At 47.1% G+C, this 23351-nt stretch overlaps 1 protein-coding gene and 1 non-coding gene across 4 annotated transcripts; both read right to left on the bottom strand.

The window, feature by feature from the left end:
- Positions 1-228: 228 nt before the first annotated feature.
- LOC140710871 (melanoma-associated antigen D4) lies at positions 229-7645 on the bottom strand. 3 transcript variants are annotated; one of them, XM_073013686.1, is made up of 13 exons: positions 7537-7645; positions 6376-6586; positions 5288-6121; positions 4673-4876; positions 4506-4569; positions 4232-4311; positions 3729-3820; positions 3026-3105; positions 2898-2940; positions 2444-2506; positions 1388-1502; positions 636-1066; positions 229-440 (listed from the first exon to the last, which is right to left on the bottom strand). In XM_073013686.1, the coding sequence occupies exons 2-13, from the start codon at positions 6583-6585 to the stop codon at positions 431-433; spliced, it is 2226 nt and encodes a 741-aa protein (XP_072869787.1). In that variant the 5' UTR covers position 6586; positions 7537-7645; the 3' UTR covers positions 229-430. The 3 variants fall into 3 exon arrangements, with proteins under 3 accessions (XP_072869787.1, XP_072869786.1, XP_072869788.1); XM_073013685.1 differs by having other exon boundaries at positions 6376-6616; positions 7537-7644; XM_073013687.1 differs by lacking the exons at positions 229-440; positions 636-1066; positions 1388-1502 and adding an exon at positions 1674-2066 and having other exon boundaries at positions 6376-6616; positions 7537-7644.
- LOC140710918 (small nucleolar RNA SNORA11) lies at positions 1745-1872 on the bottom strand. The gene has a single exon (XR_012092100.1). It is a non-coding gene; the product is annotated as a small nucleolar RNA SNORA11 (small nucleolar RNA).
- Positions 7646-23351: the final 15706 nt, after the last annotated feature.

Here is a 23351-nt window from a genome sequence, read left to right as displayed (position 1 = left end):
TTCTAGAAAATCACATAACTGTGAGCACTGGGGCCTCTCCAAACTCCTGGTCGCACACTCAAGTGTAACCAACCTCTGCACCTCCCAGCATCCCACCTGTCCCTGTGGGTCTTTTTGGCAGAGGTGGGGCCCACCTATCCCAGAGAGCCTGAAGAAGTTTCCTTGCTACAAGCCCAAGCATGGCCAGGTATAGCAACGGGTGTGCAGGTAAAGGAAGAAACGTCCAAATTAATTTTGCAACTTTAATGTAACACTGATACCCAAAACATGAAAGCGCAAGGAAAAGCACAAAATGAAAGCAGGAAGAGCAAAGAGAGCTTCATCTTGCATGCCACCTCTGACTGACAGGAAGAAGCTGCCTAGGGTGCTGTGTCGAGAAGGAATCTGAGAGGAGGCACTCTGGCTTGGCCAGTCAGATCGCTGCAGTTCGTCAACGGTGCCTGTAAAAGCACAAGAAACCAAAGTGACAACATCCATGGACACATGCGAACCAGGGAGGGATATACGTAACAAAATAAGTGTCCGTCCATGCTGTTGCCGTTGCCCCCAACGCCCCCATCCCGGCCCTCCCTCTGACATCTCACCCCCCTCCGCAGCCCTCCTGCAGAGTCTCATTTCTCTGCTGAAACTCTTACTGGATCCAAGAGAAGAAGCTGGCGCCAGCTCTGGCGGCATTTCTGGTCCGGATGGTGGAGCTGGTGCTAGGGCCATCTAGGACGCTGGTGCTGGCCCCTCCGTTGGTGCCACTGCTGACACCAGCTCTCCACGTGGCCCTCCTGTTGGCACGGTTGCTATTCAGAATGTACTGGTGGTATCTGGCCCAGAAAGCAAAGGGGATCCTGGCCCAGGCGTCGCCAAAATCTCCGTCCTCATCCCAGGTCAGGAGCTCGACTTGTATGTCATCCCAGCTCCACCGTCCAATCAGAGCTTCGTCCCCGATATTCATCTGGGCCCTCATCTGGGCCCTGGCATGTTCCTCGGCCATATCCACATCCATTGTCTTGAAAGCATCATCCACAGCCTCCAAGAAATGAGCCTTCCATTCCCGGGGGTCTCGGTTCTGATTCTGTGGAGGAAAAGGGCAAGCATAGACACAGAGCTACCCCACAGTGGCTGAGCACCCACCGCCCGCCTCACGCCATCCCGTGTGCTTTGCGCAATGACGGCAAAATCAGGACCACAGGGATCAGGGGCTCCTACTATCCTGTGCCAGACCTGGGATTTTACCCCATCTGTGACCTTGCGTAGGGTGCTCAGGTGCCTCTGTGAGTGTTCGGTACCCTCACTGGAATATGGGGTAATGGGAAGGAGGCCTCAACCAAGAAACAAGCAAGGTATGGAGAGCACCACCCCCGGTGCCGGGCACCCGACAGAGGCTCTCCCTTACCTGGGCGATGAATCTCAGGACCCTCATCTTGCTGGTCTCATGGCGGGCTCGCAGGCCCCAGAGGAATTCATACTCAGGTGGGTTGCTGTTAGGGATCTTCTTGTATTCCAGGTACCTTGGCATGAGAGGAAAGTGAACTTTGCTTCTAGCCAAGCAGACCTGTTGCTGAACGGATGGGTTCCAGGGGGCCCCTCCTCAACCCGATGCAGCTCAGCTCCTGGAAGAGGACTGCCCTGCCCCTCCAGCCCTTCACTCATTCCCAAACCCACTCCCAGGACTTCTGCCTGCAAAAGTGAGGCCTTCAAAGCCTTTTGCCATTGGTCCTCCCCGGAAGCCATGCGGAGGTGCAGGGGGGCCACATGTAGGGCATTTGTCTGTAGGGAGGCCACAAGTTTGTGCCCCTCATCACAATGGCCCCAGCTTCCTGTTGGGTGTGTTGTAAACAGAGGAGCCATTCTTCAGGCCGCCTGCTCTGAGCACACCCCACCTTGAGGGTCTTGGCCACACCCCGGCGGAGCCCTGGAGAGGCCCACCAGAGGAAACGACTGGAAAGGAAGAAACAGTCAGCCAGGAGAAGCGTGCTCCAGGCATCCTCCTCAAGTCCTGACCCTTTGTTGGTGTGCATGCGCGCCTGTGCGTTGGCAAGTCCTCCAGGGACGGGGAGAGGGTGGGCCCTGGCCTGAAAATCAGGAGAGTCGGGCTGAGGCCCTTACCAGCTGGGAGCCACGCTCAGAGGCGTCCCCTCTCTGAGCTCCAGGTTCCTTAGGTGTAAACCAGGGGGAACTCTCGTGTCAGTCTACAGGGCAGGTGCTCAAGGAGATGGTGGCCGTTATCACACCCCACACCGTGTTCTCAGGTGACGTGCGCTCCCTTTTCCCAAGACCCCCCTGACCTTCGGCTCCCCACACACTCGCATACCCCCACTGCCACTCACTCCCAGGCCAGAGGCACCCATCCCTCCAGTTGAAGATGTGGGATAGGGAACTGCTTTCTCAGCCAGACCAGCACACAAGGGATGCTCGAGTGAGCGTTGCAGTTAGCTCAGGTGATACTTACTTCTGCTTCACAAAGTCATCTGTGATGAGCTTCCTCAGATCGCCGAGGAATGGGTGCCTCACCCTGAGGGCAAGGAAAGGAATCCATGAGCAGAGGCGGTGGCAAGGGCCCTCCCTAGCACGACTATGACTTCCCAGCCCACGGGGAGTCGCCGTGGAGGCCTGGGCATGGAGCAGAGGCCAGAGGACTGTTGGTCAGGGATGCCCCGGGTAGGGATTTGATGGAGCCCCTGACTCTGACTGTCTCTCTTAGATGTCATCTGGGGCCACAGAGCAGAGAGGGGGCCGAGCAGCGTCCGGCACTGCTTCCCCGTCCGCCCCGGTGAGACCCTTTGCTCTCTACCGAGCCCAGGGGGCCCCACACCCTTGCGCCAGACCACCAGGCTATTGCAATCCCGGGACCTCTTTGGCCAGAGGATAGCACCGAGGGGAGGAGCTGGAGAGGCCAATCATACCCAGGGCGCAGTCCCATCTTGCGTAGTGCCTCCCAGAGGACAGCTGCGAGGGGAGAGGAGGTACGAGAGTTTGGCACCCAGAAGATGAGACTATGGGCAGCCCCCCAGTTGCAGGTCCAGCCACTCACCCTCGCTGGCACGGTTGCCATTCATGAAGATGACGCCCAGAATCACCAAGAGGAGACTCAGCCTGGGAGTGTCCTTGGTTCTAAAGGTGTAGAAAGAGAAATCCTGTGTAGCAGCTATTTGCCTGAGAGACACCACCAGGCTTTCCCAACTAGCCTCTCTCAGGTTTCCCAGCTTGAGGGGAACTCTTCCCAGGACAGGCACGGTTCACTAGCTGCTGGCAGACCATTCGCACCTCCGCCTGAGACTTAATCACCTCCTCTATAACATGGGTACTAACACTTCCCTGACAGGGTTCTGCAGAGCACAGGGCGAGGCAGGGAGCCGAAGCTCTGCAAATGGCAAACGTGTGTCCAGAGATGGCTCCAGACCTTTCCTGCCCCTTCCACATCAGGACCTACACTGAAGAGGAAGCTCTCCCCTAGGCCAGCTCTGCCGGGCCCAGGCCAGGCAGGCAGGAGGAAGAGGCAAGCCACTTTCCTCCGAAGCTTTGCGGGTAAAGCCCGGCAGCCGCTTGGGGAGACCTGAGGGCAGCAAGGCCTCACCCCAGGTATCATTCCTTTCATCCAGCAGTCGCCAGGCAGCCCTCACTGTGTGTGGGAGCCGTGCACCGCACTCAAGCCCTGTCTTCCTGCTTCACTGAAGGGGTGTGGGCAGGGAAGGGACACCACCGAGGAAGGCCACAACCCGCTTTCCCTTTCTTACTTTCCAAGGAGGCGCGCTGAGGAGTCCCGTGTGCAGACAAGAATATACAGGTGTTCTTCCTTGTCGATCTCCTTCAGGTGGATCCCAAACTTCTACATGGGGGAGAAAACAGAGTGTGAGATCCAAACCCCATGCTGGGCAAAACAGAGTGTGAGATCCAAACCCCACTGCCGGCAGACAGTGATTCCCTGTTAGAACTGCTCCTCAGCAAGGAATCCAAACTCGTGAGCGAGGGCGGAAGAAGACAGCACACGGAGGACCTTTGCTGTGGGAGCTGACGCTGGCAGAGGCGATGAGACCCACCTCGCAAGATGGCGAGACACTCAGAGAGCATGAGAGAGAGAAGCCAAGGGCAGGAAGCACGAGTCAAACCGCCAGTGCAGTGGAAGCTCAGAGTCGGAGAGGCTAGAGATGGCTCCAGAGACTGGGCCTTGAGGGGCTGCAGGGTCGCCCCACTCTATGCCCGCTCTTCCTCCAGAGAGCTACTCCCATCCCGCACCCACCTTTTCCAGGGTGTACGTTGCTCGTTCAATGATCTCAGGGAAATGTTCATCATATTCTCTGATGACATCCTTCAGCATGTCTGCAGGAGGGGGAAGAGTTGGAGAAAGCACCTGGGCTGAGCAGGGGTCATAGAGCTGTAGCCCCTCGGTCAACCCTGCCGAGGGTGGTGCAGCCAGGACCCCGTCCTGTGGCGACGGAGGGGACCAGCCGCAGCACCCAAGCAAAGGGATGCCCACAGACTAGGGGATGGCGAAGGGGGCACAGGCTGCCTACCTGCACGCTTGATGGGGATCTTCTTGTAGTCCTTAATCATCAGGTATTTTACCAACTTATTTGCCTGGAGAAGGAGGAACACGCGGGGAGGTCAAGGCATGGGTGAGGGCAGAGACATGGCCCACAAGGGAGGAGAGGAGGGAGATGGGGGAGGGTGGGCTTCTTACCCTCTCTTGCAGAAGCGTCACGTTGCGGGGCGGCAGGCACAGTACGTGCCTTGAGGGTATCTGGGACCTCGGGGCCACCGGGCGCCGAGGGGCCAACTGAGCCCGCACCGTCAATGAGGGCTGTGATGCTCTCCAGGTGGGTGGGACCGCAGGAGGCTCTCTCTCCTCCTCGCTGCTCTCATACTCATCATCCAGGTGCTTGGACTGTATCATTGGAGAGAGGAGAGACCCAGGGCTACCAGGCTCCCCGTGCCAAAGCGCCCCGCACGCACCTCACCCGTAGCAGGCTCTTGGAAATGAGAGCAGTACCAGCAGCGGCTGGCATGTGCTGCATGCTTACTAAGTGCCAGGCACTGAGCCAGCCTCTTCTCCCACCAGTCCTGAGGGTAGGGACTACGTGGAGTGAAAACATGCTCAGCAAACTTGTGTTGGAGAAACATGGACTAGCTGAGAGGAGAGGAGGGGAGGAGAGGGGAGGTGAGGAGAGAAGGAGAGGAAAGAGGAGAGGAGAGGAAGAAGGGGGAGAGGAGAGGGAGGAGAGGAGCAGGAAAGGGAGGAGAAGGAAAGGGCAGGAGCAAGGGGGTGTGGAGGTGGCAGGGGGCAGGGGGATCTCACCTTCTTGGTCCTCTTGCCTCCCATCCTGGCCCAGGGCTCAGCACTGTGCTGAGCAGTGGCAGCAGCTGCGCCCTCCGGCTCAGGGATGCTCGTGGCCATCTTGGCCTTGGCAGCAGCTGCTGCCACAACGTTCTGAGGCTCCACCCACCGAGTCTTGGCCAGCGCCTTCCCTGACTTGGTGGTCTTGGGCCGGGTGGCTGCCACCTCTCTGCCAGGTCCAGTCTGGGGCACACCGGAGGCAGCACTGGAGCCCTCCGTGGCCCCCTCTTGGGCTGGGGCAGGTCTCTTGGGGCGTGGGAAGGCCATGCCACTGACCCCCGCCGGCTGAGTGAAATCAAAGACATCATTCTGACCCAGGAAGGCTGTGCTGGGCCGGGTGGTGTCCACCTCCCTGGCACACGGAGCCTGAGAGAAAGCACAGGCGCTACTAGGGCCCTCGGTAGCAGCCTCCTGGGCCGGGGAGCCTGTCTGGGACTTAGTGGAGGTTACCGGGGCCCCGGGGGCAGCCATCTCACTGGTGACTAACATCTGGGAGGTCTGCGGAGAAGCAAGGGGTGGCTCAGGGGTGGGCCCCTGAGCCTCGGCGGCGTAGGTCGTGGGCTGGGTATCCTCTCCTGAGACCTGCGGCGTGGCCACCCGGTGGCTAGCGACCACCTGAGTGAAGGCGGTACGGGCAGCGGCGGCAGCGGCCCGAGCCGCACGGTTGGAGGCGGCGGCGCGGGCTACGTTGGCAGCACGGGCGGCGGTCTCATTGGCAAGTGTGTCCGGATCCAGTTGCAATGCCTCCACCAGGGTCTGGGCCAGCACAGGGTTTTCCAGTTCCCACGGCTCATTCTGCAAGGCCAGAGAGAGGGGTTGGGGAAGGCAGGTCACTCGACGACACACTTGTGTTAGCTTGCCTGTGCTGGCCAGCCTCTTCCCAGCAGTCAGCCCTGAACACCCCAAGACCTTCCCAAATCCTCTTCTTCCGAGCAGGGGAGGAAAGGCTTGGGGAAGCTGGGCAGTCCTTTCCCACACAACCCTCCTTGCTCCCCCCTCCTCCCTCCCCCATTCACAGGGGAAAGGCCCAGGCCAGCAGGTGGCCTCACCGATAAGATGCGAAGCCCTGGACCCAAGCTTCCGAAGGCTCTGAGGATATGGATGTCAAAGCTGGTGAGGGTGCCGTAGCCACCAAACGCACCGAATTCTTCATAGTCGTTGCCTTCAACCATCTCTTCCTCCCGGACTTCGTCGCTACCCTCATCCATGTCTTCAACACTGTAGCTTTCCGATTGCACGCCGAAGCTTCCCTCAGCCATGCTGCGGGTCCCAGGGAGATGAGAGCAAAGCCTGAGAGGGAGGGTGAAGCAGCTGCAGGGGGAGGGGGCGGGATCCAACGGGAGGCGGGATCTCCCGGGAGGTGAGGGGCGACAATCATCAGGTTACTAGGCAATATTAGGCAGTAGGGGGCAGGGGGGGAGGTGGGGGGAAGACGGTTTGGCTCTCTGATGGGGTAGACCTGGTCAGGGACAGAGCCCAAGGAAAGGGACAGAGGAGGTCGCAGGAGGCGCCGCACTGAAAGCGGAGTTTAGGATGGGCAGACTCGCCATCCCAGCGGCTAGATTTGAAGAGGGGCTGTTCTGGAGGGCTGGGGTCCGAAGAGTCCCGAAGGGGATGCATTGGGGAAGAGAGAAACAAAGGGTTTGGATTTAAGGGCCAGAGAAGGGGACCGGGATGACGGGGGAGCAGATGGGAGAGCTCAGACAACGCGGACAGCGGCAAGCGGCAAGCTCTGCGAAACAGAATCCCAGGGACCTTTTGGCTAGGTCCGGGCGGGGGGCCTAGGTGGGGCTCAGACTAGAGCACTAGAGGCGGATGGAGTGGGGGCCTCAGACCTAGGTGAGGCTCCAATCGGAGCGCTGGAGATCTCAAACGCGAGGACTGGGCACTCCAGGAAGGGGGCAAGCGGTCAGCTCGGTTCGAGTAATCTAGGAGTGATTGGGGTGGGGGTGGGGCCTCCGCTCCAAGGGAGCTCAGCTCGCAGCACAGGGGTCCGCTAAAGGGGTGAGGATCCTGGGCTCCGGTTTCAGTAGGGCTCAGGTCGGGGCGCCTGGGTCTGATGGTGATGGGGGCTCCTATCTAGACCTTGGGTCTAATGGGGTTCCGGTTCTGAGTGCTTGGGCTTTGTTCAGATCCGGAGGCGGAGGGAGGGCGCAGCGTGTCGGGTTCCACTCGCCCTCTCCCGGTCCTGTCTGGGGCTGGATCCTTACCTTCTCTGGGGCTCCAATGGCGTCCGTCCTCAGCACCAGGAACCCCGCAGCCGCGCCCTCGCCTACTGCTGCCAGCACAGCAGCCCGGACCACCCCGCCCCTTTTCTCCGTGCACCCCCCGCGGCTGGGTAGCCTGCGCATGCGCGGACCCCTCCAGCCCGCCCGCTTTCCCAACAAAAGCCCTTTCCTCCAGGTCTCCAGTGCGCATGCGATTCCGCGGGTGGGTGGGCGGTGGGGTCGAAGGTAGGGTGGGGGCGCTCTTCCCGCCAGACCCGCTTCACCTCTCCTCCTCCTCCTCCTCCTACTGCGGGCGCGCACACTCATACCCTGCAGTGCAGCTCGACCCACCCAATCATCTCTTCTCAATCCCCCCACTTTTGCACAATGCTTCTCTGTCCTGCCCTGCCCTTTCACCCAAACTCCTCCAGCCTGGTCTGGGATACACTATGCCCCGTTTCCCCGGCACGACGCCTTAGGTCACAATTAGCGAGGTCTCACAATTAATAAGCTGGGTCTCTAAACTGCAACAAGTGGAAATCCTCAACCTGCGGGGCTACGAAATGGACATGGCCAGAGGATGGCACTTCGCTTTGTGTGCTTCTCCACTAGCCAACTCTCTGGCCCCCAGACGTCCTGGGAACATCTGCTTCCTCAGCTACCCTTTATGCAGCTTGTATGTCACAGAGGGATCTGTGCTGGGGCTTTTCTTCCTCTCACAGCAGTGCTGGGAGGTGGATGTCAGCATCCCCATTTGACAGATCAGGAAGCTGAGGCACAGACACATTGCATGAACTAGACCACAGAGCCAGGAAACAGAAGATGCAAAATTTGGGCCTGGGTCTTCCGGACTCCAAAGCCCACCTCCTGCTCCTGCTGGCCTGGGGACTGAGGCACCTCCGTTTGAGTGACAGATCTCCCACCCCAACATCTGTCCCAAAGAAGCAAGGTTTGTGCTGTAGAAGGCCTAAGCTCATGCTCTGCACTCAGGACACAGGGAGACAGAGCCCCACCCTCTCCCCTCCCCGCCCCCCCGCCTCTGCGGCTCTACGTGGGTCCATCCAGGTATGAGAATTGCTCCACCGGGTCCACTCTCTGCTTAGATTGTCAGGCCTCTTCCTTATCAGTGATACAATCACGCTGCCGCTGAGACCCTGCTGGTATCTGTCAGGACAATCGGACACCTGTGTGTCTGACTAATTACTCCAACAATCTACAAGCCCAGTTCAAACTTCACTTTTGAGGTCCAAGTGCATAGTACATTCACCCTCCTATGTGACATCTCCGCTCGGATGTTTTTTGAGGCAGAAAATGCTGTGGTCTCATCTGCAGTCGAACCTGGACTGTTTGTAAAATTTGTAGTAGATTTTTATATTTGTTTTTACGTCAGCCTCACCAGAACCCCTGTGTATGAATGGAAGGTATTGCTAGGACCGCAGCTTTTACTCTCCGCTGACCGGTATCCATTCTGCCTGTCTCTGTGGCTTTCTCCAGCTGTTGTATATCAATCTCTCCTGTCATCTGCCTGTGTCTCTTTAGCCCTTCCCCTGTAACATGTCCTCTGCGGGAGAGAAACACACCCTACAAACAAAAGCCTTCAGGAAGTGCTACGTGCTAATCACTCCAAAAATCTACAACCCCAGTCTGAACTTCACTTTTGAGGTCCAAGTACATACATTCACCCACCCACGTGGCATCTCCACTTGGATGTCTCAAGGGCTCTTCATGGTTCACCTGTCCAAAACTGGTCACTTGGTATACTCACTCCTCCCATACACTCACACATCCCCCCGCCCCACCCATCTTCACAATCTCAGTAAATGGCACCATTATCCACACAACCACTCACTCCAGAAACTGGGAGTCATCGATCACCACTCCCCCCTTTCTCATACACTGCATCCAGACAGGCAAGCTCTGAAGGGTCTCCAGAGCTGCCTCTCTGTGCAGCTGCCTCCTCTCCATTACTCCCGGCAAATTCTGGTCCTATGGACCTCTTGAACTCTCAACTCTGTCTCCTTCACTCAGACTGTCCGCCAGGCTCTGTCCTGTTCGGCTCCCCTGTGCTGCAGCCTGCAAACTCTCTCTGGGCAACAAGTTGGTGGAATTGGGTGATCAGAGTGCTCACCTGGTCAGGTTCCCTTTCTCTCCGCGGTCACTGTCCCATATGCAGGTGGTGCCATAACGTCAAGCCTTATAATTTTTTTGATTTGTACGTATTTAGGCGAGACGGTAAATCCGCTTCCTGTTAATCCATCATGGCTGGAAATACAAGTATTTCACTGAGCCCTGTGCTTTCAAGATGCATCCATGTTGCCACGCATAATCTAAAGTATATCCAAGGGGCTATGCACAGAGAATCCATGGGGCGCATTCCTGACATTTTACCTATCTGCTCTCCCAGAGATATATCCTTTCTCCTAAGTAACTAGAAAATCCGATAAAAACATAAGAAACATTTAGATGTCCAAAGAAATGAATGACAGCACACTTCTCATTAGCAATGTGCAAGTCAGAAGTCATGTGGCACACCATCTTTAAAATCGTGAAATAGAAATAAATGTCAACTGTTAAGTCTGTACTCAATGAATACCTTTTTAAATGAAGTTAAAATAGGTGTTTAGACATACAGAAGTTGAAAGAATTGATCATCAATAGACTCGCACTGTAACATTTATTAAAACTTTTATGTTTGGGGGTACATGTGAAGGCTTGTTACATAGATAAACATGTGTCACGGGGGTTTGTTGCACACATGACTACATCACCTGGGTATTGAACTCAGTGTCCAATAGTTATCTCTTTTCTGCTCCTCTGCGTCATCCCACCCTCCCCCTTAAGTAGACCCCAGCGTCTGTTGTTTCCTTCTTTGTGTTCATAAGTTCTTATCATTTAGCTCCCAATTATAAGTGAGAACATGTGGGATTTGCTTTTCTGTTCCTGCGTTACTTTGCTGAGCTTATAGCCTCTAACTCCATGCATGTTCCCACGAAAGACATGGCCTTGTTCTTTTTTATGGCTGCATAATATTCCATGGTGTATATGCACCACATTTTCCTTATCCAGTCTGTCATTGATAGGCATTTGGGTTGATTCCATGTTTTTGCTATTGTGAACAGTGCTGCAGTGAATAGTCCGGGTGCATGTGTCTTTATGGTAGAATGCTTTATATTCCTCTGGCTATATACCCAGTAATAGGATTGCTGGGTCAAATGGTAGTTCTGCTTTTAGCTCTTTGAGGAATTGCGATACTGCTTTCCACAATGGTTGGACTAATGTACACTCCCGCCAACAGTGTGTGTGGGTTTCTTTTTCTCGGCAACCTCGCCAGCATCTGCTCTTTTCTGTTTTTAGTAATAGCCATTCTGACTGTTGTGAGATGGTATCTCGTTGTGGTTTTGATTTGCATTTCTCTAGTGATCAGTGATATTGAGCTGTTTTTCATATACTTCTTGGCTACATGTATGTCTTCTTTTGAGAAGGGTCTGTTCATGTCATTTGCCCCCTTATTAATGGGGTTGTTTGTTTTTCTCTTGTACATTTGTTTAGGCTTTTTATAGATGCTGGATATTAGACCTCTGTCAGATGAATAGTGCTGCAACAATTTTCTCCCACTTTGTAGGTTGTCTGTTTGCTCTGTTGATAGTTTCTTTTGCCGTGCAGAAGCTCTAAGTTTAATTAGATCCCATTTGTCAATTTTTACTTTTGTTGTGATTGCTTTTGGTGCCTTTGTCGTGAGATCTTTGCCCGCGCCTATGTCCAGGGTGGTATTGCCTAGGTTGTCTTCCAGGGTTTTTATGGTTTTGGGTTTTACATTAAAGCCTTTAATCCACCTCATGTGGATTTTTGTATATAGTGTAAGGGGAGGGGTCCAGCTTCAATCCTCTGCGTATGGCTAGCCAGCACCATTGATAGAATATGGAGTCTTTTTCCCACCTCTTGTTTTTGTCAGCTTTGTCAGAAAAACAGAAAAGCTTGTTGTAGATGTGCGACATTATTTATGGCCTCTCTATTCTGTTCCATTGGTCTATGTGCCTGTTTTTGTACCAGTACCAGTACCATGCTGTTCTGGTGACTGTAGCTTTGCAGTACAGTTCTTTTTGCTTACGATTACCTTGGCTATCCGGGCTCCTTTTCTGGTTCCATGTACATTTAAAAATAATTGTTTCTAGCTCTGTGAAGAATGTCCTTGGTAGTTTGATGGGAATAGCATTGAATCTATAAATTGCTTTAGGCAGTGTAGCCACTTTAATGACATTTGTTCTTCCTTTCCATGAGCATGGGATGGTTTTCCATATGTTCTTGCCTGCTCTGATTTCTTTGAGCAGTGTTTTGTAATTTTCATTGTGGAGATCTTTCACCTCCCTGGTTAGCTGTATTCCTAGGTGTTTTATTTTTGTGTGTGTGGCAATTGGGAATGGAATTGCCTTTCTGATTTGGCTCTCAGTTTGGTTGTTGGTGGTGTATAGGAATGCTAGTGATCTTTGTACATTGACTTCGTATCCTACAACTTCGCTCGAGTTGTTTATCAGCTGAAGGAGCTTTTGGGCCGAGACTATGGGGCTTTCTAGATATAGAATCATGTCATCTGCAAACAGAGGTGGTTTGACTTCCTTTCTTCCTATTTGGATGCACTTTATTTATTTCTCTTGCCTGGTCGCCCTGACCAGGTGTTCCAATACTATGTTGAGTAAGAGTGATGAGAGAGGGCAACCTTGTCTTGTGCCGGTTTACAAGGCGAATGCGTCCAGGTTTTACCCATTCAGTATGATACTGGCCGTGAGATTGTCACAGATGGATTTTTATTATTTTGACGTATGTTCCTTCAATATCTGGTTTATTGAGAGTTTTTACCATGAAGAGATGTTAACTTTTATCAAAAGCCTTTTCTGCATCTATTGAGATCATCATACGTTTTTCGTCTTTAGATCTGTTTATATGATGAATCACATTTATTGATTTTCATATGTTGAACCAAACTTGCATCCCGGGGATGGAGCCTACTTGATCGTGGTGGATTAGCTTTTTGATGTGCTGCTAGGTTTGGATTGCCAGTGTTTTGTTGAGGATTTTCGCATCGATGTTCATCAAGGATATTGGCCTGAAGTTTTCTGTGTGTGTGTGTGTATGTGTGTGTGTGTGTGTCTGCCAGATTTTGGTATCAAAATGATGCTGGCCTCATAGAATGAGCTGGGGAGAAGTCCCTCCTCCACAGTTTTTTTAGAATAGTTTCTGGCACCACCTCTTCTTTGTACATCTGGTAGAATTAGCTGTGAATTCCTCAGGTCCTGTTGTTGTTGTCGTTGTCGTTGTTGTTGTTGGTAGGCTATTGGTTACTGAATCAATTTTGGAGCTCATTATTGGTGTGCTCAGGGAACCAATTTCTTCCTGGCTCCGTCTTGGGCGTGTGTATGTATCCTGGAATTTATTGATTCCTTATAGGTTTTCTAGTTCGTGTTCATATATAGATGTGTTCATAATAGTCTCTGGGGTTTTTTGGTATTTCTCTGGGGTTAGTGATAATGCCCACTCTGTCATTTCTGAGTGTGTTTATTAGGATCTTCCCTCTTTTTTTTTTTTTTAAAATTGATCTAGCTAGTGGTCTATCAGTCTTATTTTTTCCTTCAAATAACCAACACCTGGTTTCATTGATCTTTTGTGTGGTTTTTTGCAACTTAATTTCATTCAGTTAAGTTCTGATTTGGGTTATTTCTTGTTTTCTGCTAGCTTGGTGGTTGACTTGCTCTTGTTTTTCTAGTTCCTCTAGGTATAATGTTAGATGATTAATTTGAGATCTTTCTAACTTTTTGACGTGGGCATTTTGCACTAAAAACTTTCCTCTTAACACTGCTTTAGCTGTGTCCCAGAGATTCTGGTATGTGGTAGCTTTGTTTTCATTAATTTCAAAGAATTTATTGAGTTCTGCCTTGATTTCATTGTTTACCCCAAAGTCACTCAGGAGCAGGTTGTTTAATATCCTTGTTATTGTGTGGTTTTCAATGATCTTCTTAGTATTGATTTCTGTTTTTATTGTATTGTGGTCTGAGAGGGTGGTTGGTAATTTTTTTTTTTTCTCTTTTGCTGAAAATTGATTTATGGCCAATTATGTGGTCAGTTTTACAGTATGTTTCATGTGCAGATGAGAAGAATGTACATACTGTTGTTTTGGGGCGTAGAGTCCTGTAGAATAGTCTGTTCAGTCTATTTGGTCAAGTATCGAGTTCAGATCCCGGATAACTTTGTTAGTTTTCTGCCTGATGATCTGTCGAATGCTGTCTGTCAGTGGGGTGTTGAAGTTTCCCACTATTATTTTGTGGTTGCCTAAGTCCCTCTGTCAGTCTCTAAGAACTTGTTTTATGAATCTGAGTGATCCTGTTGTTGGGTGCCAGTGCTCCTATTGTTGGGTACGTATATATTTAGGGTAGCTAAGTCTTCTTGTTGAATTGAATCCTTTACCCTTATGTAATGCCCTCTTTGGGGAAATTACAACTTTCTTCATCTTTTTGGTTTAGGCAAAGATTTTCAAAATGAGACACCCAAAACACAAACTATAAAGGAAAAAATATTAATACATTTGATTCCACCATAAAAGAGAAATCCATAGTCTGTGATAAAATATTTAGAATTCATATATCTATATCCAACGCAGGACACTTCTAGACTCTAAAGAAGTCTTATAACTCAATTATAAGAAAGCAAATACTCAACCGTAAATACGGACAAAAGACTCCGACAGACTACCTCACCAAAGAAGATATAGATGGCTAATAACCACACGAAAAGATACCATCATTTATCATTCAGGAAATGCAGATTAAAATCAATGTCAATACCGTTGTAGATACACGAGCATGATTGAAATTAAAATAACTGATTGTACCCAGTGCTAGCAATGATGTGGAGCTTCTGAGTCATGAAAACACTTCGGAAAATGGTTTGGTGGTCGCTTACCCAGTTAAATATTCACCTCCCATAAACCAGCCATTCCATTCCAAGACATACACAGGAGAAAAGAAAATATATTTTCATATGATTACTTGTTTGTGAATATTCATAGCAAGCTTATTTGTAAGAGCCGAAGCCTGAAGACAACCGAAGTGTCCATCAACAGGGAGATGAATTATGAAATTGTGCTATGTCCATAGAATGGAATACTACAGCGCATTAAAAAGAAATGAATTGTTGACACTTAGGACAACATAAATGCATCTGAAAATATGCTGTCTGAAAGAAGTTGACCAAAAAAAGGGTGCAGGAATAAGATTACATCTATTAAAATTCTGGAATTTCAAAGGAGCCCGAGGATATTTTTGCTTGTAATACAGATGTTCATTATCTTTACTATAATGATTGTTTCACAGGTGTGATACCAAAACTTATTAGATCGTATATGCGAAATACGCTCAGTCTAACATAAGTCGATTATAATTAATAAAGCTGTAAAGAAGCCAGGCATGGTGGCTCACACCTGTTATCCCAGCACTTTGTAGGGGTGAGGCAGGAAGATCACTTGAGGCCAGGAGTTGAAGATCAACCTGACCAACATAGTAAGACCCAGTCACTACGAAAAATTTAAAAATTAGCCAGGTGTGGTGGGACATGCCTGTAGTCCTTGGGAGACTGAGGCAGGAGTATCACTTGAGCCCAGGAGTTCCAGGCTGCAGTAAGTTAAGAGGATGTCACTGCACTGCAAGTTGGGTGACAGAGTGAGATCCTGTCTCTAAAAAAAAATAAATAAATAAAAAATAGACACAGTATGAGATATCCATATCTATCTATATATCATATTATATAACATGCATAATGATATAGCTAAAGATAATCTTACATAAAGTAAGAACATGTCACACATTACATGTTGTTCATCACATAAGAAAAATGATAAATGATAAACATATTAGAATGGTACATTTAGATGAGCAGTGCAGAGTGGGAAGTGGGAGTAGAGAATGCAAACAAAAGGATCATATAAATGAATGGCAACAAGAAGGGGGCCTTGCCTAAAAGAATGGCAAGAACAGTGATATGAGCTGGAAATGGTTTTCTCAACCCTCTAACCCTACCGTATCCCCGCCCTCCCCTTGCTTGAACTATTCTGACCTTCTCTTAGGCCGCTGTTGAAGCCATGCTTTTTGGTCTTAGTGACTGACTTTATAGCTTTGCTCCCAATACCCCTGAACTGGTCACCCTCTTTGCTGTTCACCTGTATACCTCATGTTTATTTCCAAGTCCTCAGCCTAAATGTCACTACTTCATGATAGCATTTTCTGGCCACAAACCACTTCACCCTCAATTTAAATTATTTTTGCTCTTTTACTTTCTCTTAGTGCTCTGGAAACTTCCTCTATACCATTTATCCCAATATATGTCATAATGATATATATTTTTAGAGGGATTCGTTTTGAAACATCTCTCTCCCCACTGCAGTGAAAGCCCCAGGGTGAAAGTTATCATTGTCTGTTTTCTTCTCCACTGTATATCCTAAGAGCCTGCCTAGTCCAGTGCTTGTTATATATTAGAATCTCAAATATGTTTGTTGGAGGCATGAATGAATGAATGAATGAATGAGTTGAAAAACCAAATGGAAAAGATGCATGGTTTGACAGAGAGACTGGTGGATATATGTATGTACTGATGGTCTTCCCACATGTTGGCTTCCCTGGTAGTGGGGAAACAGACAGGGATGTGTGTGGGAGAGCAAAGTGATGAAAGAGTCCCAAGCCTGGAATATAGAAGGAGAAAACATGGATGGGAAAAGGATGGAATGAAAAGTCAGTTGGAGGACTGAAACGATGCGGGAAGGAGGGGAAGAGAGAGAGAAAGAAAGGGAGCTAGATAGATAGATGATACATAGCTAGCTAGCTAGCTAGATAGATAGATAGATAATTGATAGATAATAGATAGCAACAAACAGAGAGAGCAGAGGCAGGGGAGATGAGGGAGCGATGGAGGAGAGAGACAGGAGGTTGTACCACAAGGTGACAAGCAGAAAGCCAGGAGCAGAAAGAAAGCACAGAAACGTGTCTTCCTGATGGCTGTGCAGTGATCAAAATATGAAATTCCATAAGTTCCCCTTTTCTTTTCCTTACCACAAACTTTTAACATTAGCTATGAGAAATTAAAGCTGTTTGTAAAACTTAACATAAGAAAGGTCCCACTTTAGGCACTGCTTTTGGTGAAAAGCTAGTTGCCAACATCTCATCAGTAATAAAGCTGCAGGGAAAGGGCCAAGGACAAGAAGGCACTCCACTTTCAGAAGCAAGCTGCATTCATGTGTCTGTGTGGGAAACACATATTGCAAAGGTAGTAGACTGATGTATGCATTGATGTTAAAGGAAAAAAGGAACAAAATATTGAGCCTTTTGTATAATATGCCATGGAGAATTCCCCACAATGGGGCACAGGGGGTGAAACTGAATCGTTTTCTCAGTGATAAAACAAGGAATTCCAAATGGAATGTGCCCTGCTGCTAGTATTGGAGATTCATTATATCAGACTTATAAAATGAAATAGAGAATTTAATTTCACAAGCCATGAAAATGTTGGAACCATGATCATTAGATACCAAGAACGTTCTTGCAGGTATTGTGAGAATAAGGAGACTCAGAGCAAACAGTCGTTTTCTTTAAATGTTGATTTTTCCAAAGGTCCACAGTGTTTTAATTCACCATAGGCCTGAATTGTTACTTGACCTTGAAAGAGTATTATGGGCAATATTTTGCATAGTTGAATGAGCTCTAATAGAGAAATGCTTCCCATACTGAAGCCTCTGTAATTCTGTGATTTTAGCTTTCGCATAAGGTCTTCCTTTCCTTTCTCCTGAAACATGGGGTAGTTTAAATTTTACAATGATTAATGTCTGGCTACCTTTTAATGGTGCATGTGGCATGGGTATGGCTTTACAATGGTATTTATTTGGGAAGGACAGAGGAAAAAACCATCATGACAACTTGTAGGAGTCCAGCATTGGTTGTCCATTGGTAACTAGCAGCCTTAGAACAGTTAATACAGACTTAACCAAGTGCCTGATCAACCAGAATACTTATCAGGCTGATTCAGAGTGGTTATTAAGAAAAAAATTATACTCAAATAATCCCTTTTTATCTTAAGCTCTTTTTGTGGGGAGTGTGGGTGGTGACTGGTAAGAAGCCAAAAAGTATTGTGCCAAATATTTTCAAAATATTACTTAGTAATAGCTATAATAGATTTCTCAAAAGAGCAGTAGTGATGTATATTGTCTATTTCAAGGAAATGGTAAAATGTGAGATACACTTTTAAAATTGCATGCAAGGAAAGACGATTATTTAGATATAGGGGAGTAATTACTGAAGAGGACTTAAGTGGTCAGTTCTAACTGAGAAATAGCAGAAGCCAACGACTTGGGCATGGGATGGGTTTTCAACTTGCACCATCTAAATGTCAAATTCAAAGTTCTTCGACCCCACAGAAATACAAACTACTATCAAAGAATACTATAAACACCTGTACTCAAGTAAACTAGAAAACATAGAAGAAATGGATAAATTCCTGGACACATACACTCTCCCAAGACCAAACCAGGAAGAAGTTGAATCTCTGAATAGACCAATAGCAGGCTCTGAAATTGAGGCAATAATCAATAGCCTACCAATGAAAAAAAGTCCAGGACCAGATGGATTCACATCTGAATTCTACCAGAGGTACAAGGAGGAGCTGGTACTATTTCTTCTGAAACTATTCCAATCAATAGAAAAAGAGGGAATCCTCCCTAACTCATTTTATGAGGCCAACATCATCGTGATACCAAAGCCTGGCAGAGACACAACACAAAAAGAGAATTTCAGACCAATATCCCTGAGGAACATCGATGCAAAAATCCTCAATAAAATACTGGCAAAGCAAATCCAGCAGCACATCAAAAAGCTTATCCACCATGATCAAGTGGGCTTCATCCCTGGGATGCAAGGCTGGTTCAACATATGCAAATCAATAAACGTAACCCAGCATATAAACAAAACAAAAGACAAAAGCCACATGATTATCTCAATAGACGCAGAAAAGGCCTTTGACAAAATTCAACAGCCCTTCATGCTAAGCACTCTCAATAAATTCGGTATTGATGGAACGTGTTTCAAAATAACAAGAGCTATTTATGACAAACCACAGCCAATATCATACTGAATGGGCAAAAACTGGAAGCACTCCCCTTGAAAACTGGCACAAGATAGGGATGCCCTCTCTCACCACTCCTATTCAACATAGTGTTGGAAGTTCTGGCCAGGGCAGTTGGGCAAGAGAAAGAAATAAAGGGAATTCAATTAGGAAAAGAGGAAGTCAAATTGTCCCCGTTTGCAGATGACATGATTGTATATTTAGAAAACCCCATCATCTCAGCCCAAAATCTCTTTAAGCTGATAAGCAACTTCAGCAAAGTCTCAGGACACAAAATTAATGTGCAAAAATCACAAGCATTCTTATACACCAATAACAGGCAAAAAGAGAGCCAAATCATGAGTGAATTCCCATTCACAATTGCTTCAAAGAGAATAAAATACCTAGGAATCCAACTTACAAGGGATGTGAAGGACCTCTTCAAGGAGAGCTACAAACCACTGCTCAATGAAATAAAAGAGGATACAAACAAATGGAAGAATATTCCTTATTCATGGATAGAAAGAATCAATATCATGAAAATGGCCACAAGGTAATTTATAGATTCAATGCCATCCCCATCAAGCTACCAATGACTTTCTTCACAGAATTGGAAAAAACTACTTTAAAGTTCATCTGGAACCAAAAAAGAGCCCGTATTGACAAGACAATCCTAAGCCAAAGGAACAAAGCTGGAGGCATCATGCTACCTGACTTCAAACTATACTACAAGGCTACAGTAACCAAAACAGCATGGTACTGGTACCAAAACAGAGATATAGACCAATGGAACAGAACAGAGCCCTCAGAAATAATACCACACATCTACAACCATCTGATCTTTGACAAACCTGACAAAAACAAGAAATGGGGAAAGGATTCCCTATTTAATAAATTTTGCTGGGAAAACTGGCTAGCCATAAGTAGAAAGCTGAAACTGGATCCCTTCCTTACACCTTATACAAAAATTCACTCAAGATGGATTAGAGACTTAAGCTTAGAACTAAACCCATAAAAACCCTTGAAGAAAACCAAGAAGAAAAACCCTAGAATACCATTCAGGACACAGGCGTGGGCAAGCACTTTATGGCTAAAACACCAAAAGCAATGGCAACAAAAGGAATAATTGACAAATGGGATCTAATTATACTAAAGAGCTTCTGCACAGCAAAAGAAACTACCATCAGAGTGAACAGACAACCTACAGAATGGGAGAGAATTTTTGCAATCTACTCATCTGACAAAGGGCTAATATCCAGAACCTACAAAGAACTCAAACAAATCTACAAAAAAACCCCACAAACAACCCCATCAAAAAGTGGGCAAAGGATATGAACAGACACTTCTCAAAAGACGACATTTATGCTGCCAACAGACACATGAAAAAATGCTCATCATCACTCGCCATCAGAGAAATGCACATCAAAACCACATTGACATACCACCTCACACCAGTTAGAATGGTGATCATTAAAAAGTCAGGAAACAACAGGTGCTGGAGAGGATGTGGAGAAATAGGAACACTTCTATACTGTTGGTGGGATTGTAAACTAGTTCAACCATTGTGGGAGACAGTGTGGCGAATCCTCAAAGATCTAGAATTAGAAATACCATTTGACCCAGCCATCCCATTACTGGGTATATACCCAAAGGATTATAAATCATGCTGCTATAAACACACATGCACATGTATGTTTATTGTGGCACTATTCACAATAGTAAAGACTTGGAACCAACCCAAATGTCCATCAGTGACAGACCGGACTAAGAAAATGTGGGAGGGGGCGCACCCAAGATGGCCGAATAGGAACAGCTTCAGCCTCCAGCTACCACTGTAAGCAACACAGAAGATGGGTGATTTCTGCATATTCAACTGAGGTGCAGACTGACACCTCACACGTCACATGGCTGGGTGCACCTCTGAGACAAAGCTTCCAGGGCAAGAATCAGACAGCACTCGTTGTTCAGCAAAATTCTATCTTCTGCAGCCTCCACTGCTGATCCCCAGGCAAAGAGGGTCTGGAGTGAACCTCAAGCAAACTCCATCAGACATGCAGTTGAGGGTCCTGACTGTTAGAAGGAAAACTAACAAACAGAAAGGATGCCCACAATAAAAACCCCATCAGTACATCACCATCATCAAAGACCAAAGGCAGATAAAACCACAAAGATGGGGAAAAAGCAGTGCAGAAAAGCTGGAAATTCAAAAAATCAGAGCACATCTCCCCCTCCAAAGGAACGCAGCTCATCGCCAGCAACAGAACAAAGCTGGACGGAGAATGATTTTGACGAGTTGAGAGAAGGCTTCAGTCGATCAAACCACTCACAGCTAAAGGAGGAACTATGTAACCAGCGCAAAGAAACTAAAAACCATGAAAAAAGATTTGATGAATGGCTAACTAGAATAACCAATGTAGAGAAGTCCTTAAAAGAACTGATAGAGATGAAAACAATAACATGAGAACTACATGACAAATGCTCAAGATTCAGTAACTGACTCAATCAACTGGAAGAAAGAGTATCACCAATTGAAGATCAAATGAATGAAATGAAGCAAGAAGAGAAGTGTAGAGAAAAAAGAGGAAAAATAAATGAACAAAGCCTCCAAGAAATATGGGATTATGTGAAAAGACCAAATCTATGTCTGATTGGTGTGCCTGAAAGTGACGGAGAAAATGGAACCAAGTTGGAAAACACTCTGCAGGATATCATCCAGGAGAACTTCCCCAATCTAGGCAGGCCAACATTCAAATTCAGGAAATACAGAGAATGCCACAAAGATTCTACTCAAGAAAAGCAACTCCAAGACACATAATTGTCAGATTCACCAAAGTTGAAATGAAGGAAAAAATGTTAAGGGCAGCCAGAGAGAAAGGTAGGGTTACCCACAAAGGGAAGCCCATCAGACTAACAGCAGATCCCTCGGCAGAAACTCTCCAAGCCAGAAGAGAGTGGGGGCCAATATTCAACATTCTAAAAGAAAGGAATTTTCAACCCAGAATTTCATATCCAGCCAAACTAAGTTTCATCAGTGAAGGAGAAATAAAATCCTTTACAGACAAGCAAATGCTTAGAGATTTTTTCACCACTAGGCCTGCCCTACAAGAGATCCTTAAGGAAGCACTAAACATGGAAAGGAACAACAGGTACCAGCTATTGCAAAAACATGTCAAATTGTAAGGTCCATCAATGCTAGGAATAAACTGCATCAACTAGCGAGCAAAATAACCAGCTAATATCACAATGACAGGATCAAGTTCACACATAACAATATTAACCTTAAATGTAAATGGACTAAATGGTCCAATTAAAAGACACAGACTGGCAAATTGGATAAAGAGTCAAGACTCATCAGTTTGCTGTATTCAGGAGACCCATCTCACATGCAGAGACACAAATAGGTTCAAAATAAAGGGATGGAGAAGATCTACCAAGCATATGGAAAACAAAAGAAAGCAGGAGTTGCAATCATAGTCTCTGATAAAACAGACTTTAAACCATCAAAGATCAAAAAGAGACAAAGAAGGCCATTACATAATGGTAAAGGGATCAATTCATCAGGAAGAGCTAACTATCCTAAATATATATGCACCCAATAGAGGAGCACCCAGATTCATAAAGCAAGTCCTTAGAGACTTACAAAGAGACTTAGACTCCCATACAATAATGGTGGGAGACTTTAACACCCCACTGTCAACATTAGACAGATCAACGAGACAGAAAGTTAACAGGGACATCCAGGAATTGAACTCAACTCTGCACCAAGCGGACCTAATAGACATCTACAGAACTCTCCACCCCAAATCGACAGAATATACATTCTTCTCAGTACCACATCGCACTTATTCCAAAATTGACCACATAGTTGGAAGTAAGGCACTCCTCAGCAAATGTAAAAGAACAGAAATTATAACAAACTGTCTCTCAGACTACAGTGCAATCAAACTAGAACTCAGGACTAAGAAACTCAATCAAAACCACGCAACTACATGGAAACTGAACAACCTGCTCCTAAGTGACTACTGGGTACATAACAAAATGAAGGCAGAAATAAAGATGCTCTTTGAAACCAATGAGAACAAAGATACAACATACCAGAATCTCTGGGACACATTTAAAGCAGCGTGTAGAGGGAAATTTATAGCACTAAATGCCCACAAAGGAAAGCAGGAAATATCTAAAATTGACACCCTAGCATCACAATTAAAAGAATTAGAGAAGCAAGAGCAAACACATTCAAAAGCTAGCAAAAGGAAAGAAATAACTAAGATCAGAGCAGAACTGAAGGAGATAGAGACACAAAAAACCCTCCAAAAAAACAATGAATGTGGGAGCTGGTTTTTGGAAAAGATCAACAAAATTCATAGACCGCTAGCAAGACTAATAAAGAAAAGAGAGAAGAATCAAATAGACACAATAAAAAATGTTAAAGGGGATATCACCACCAACCCCACAGATATACAAACTACTGTCAGAGAATACTATAAACACCTCTATGCAAATAAACTAGAAAACCTAAAAAAATGGATAATTTCCCGGACACTTACGCTCTCCCAAGACTAAACCAGGAAGAAGTTGAATTCCTGAATAGACCAAGAGCAGGCTCTGAAATTGAGTCAATAATTAATAGCCTACCAACCAAAAAAAGTCCAGGACTGGACAGATTCTCAGCCAAATTCTATCAGAGG

This window comes from Chlorocebus sabaeus, chromosome X (genome assembly GCF_047675955.1).
Source record: "Chlorocebus sabaeus isolate Y175 chromosome X, mChlSab1.0.hap1, whole genome shotgun sequence".
Lineage (NCBI taxonomy): Eukaryota > Metazoa > Chordata > Mammalia > Primates > Cercopithecidae > Chlorocebus > Chlorocebus sabaeus.
Note: the sequence above shows the minus strand (reverse complement) of the source record. Positions and strands in the feature narration are given on the sequence as shown.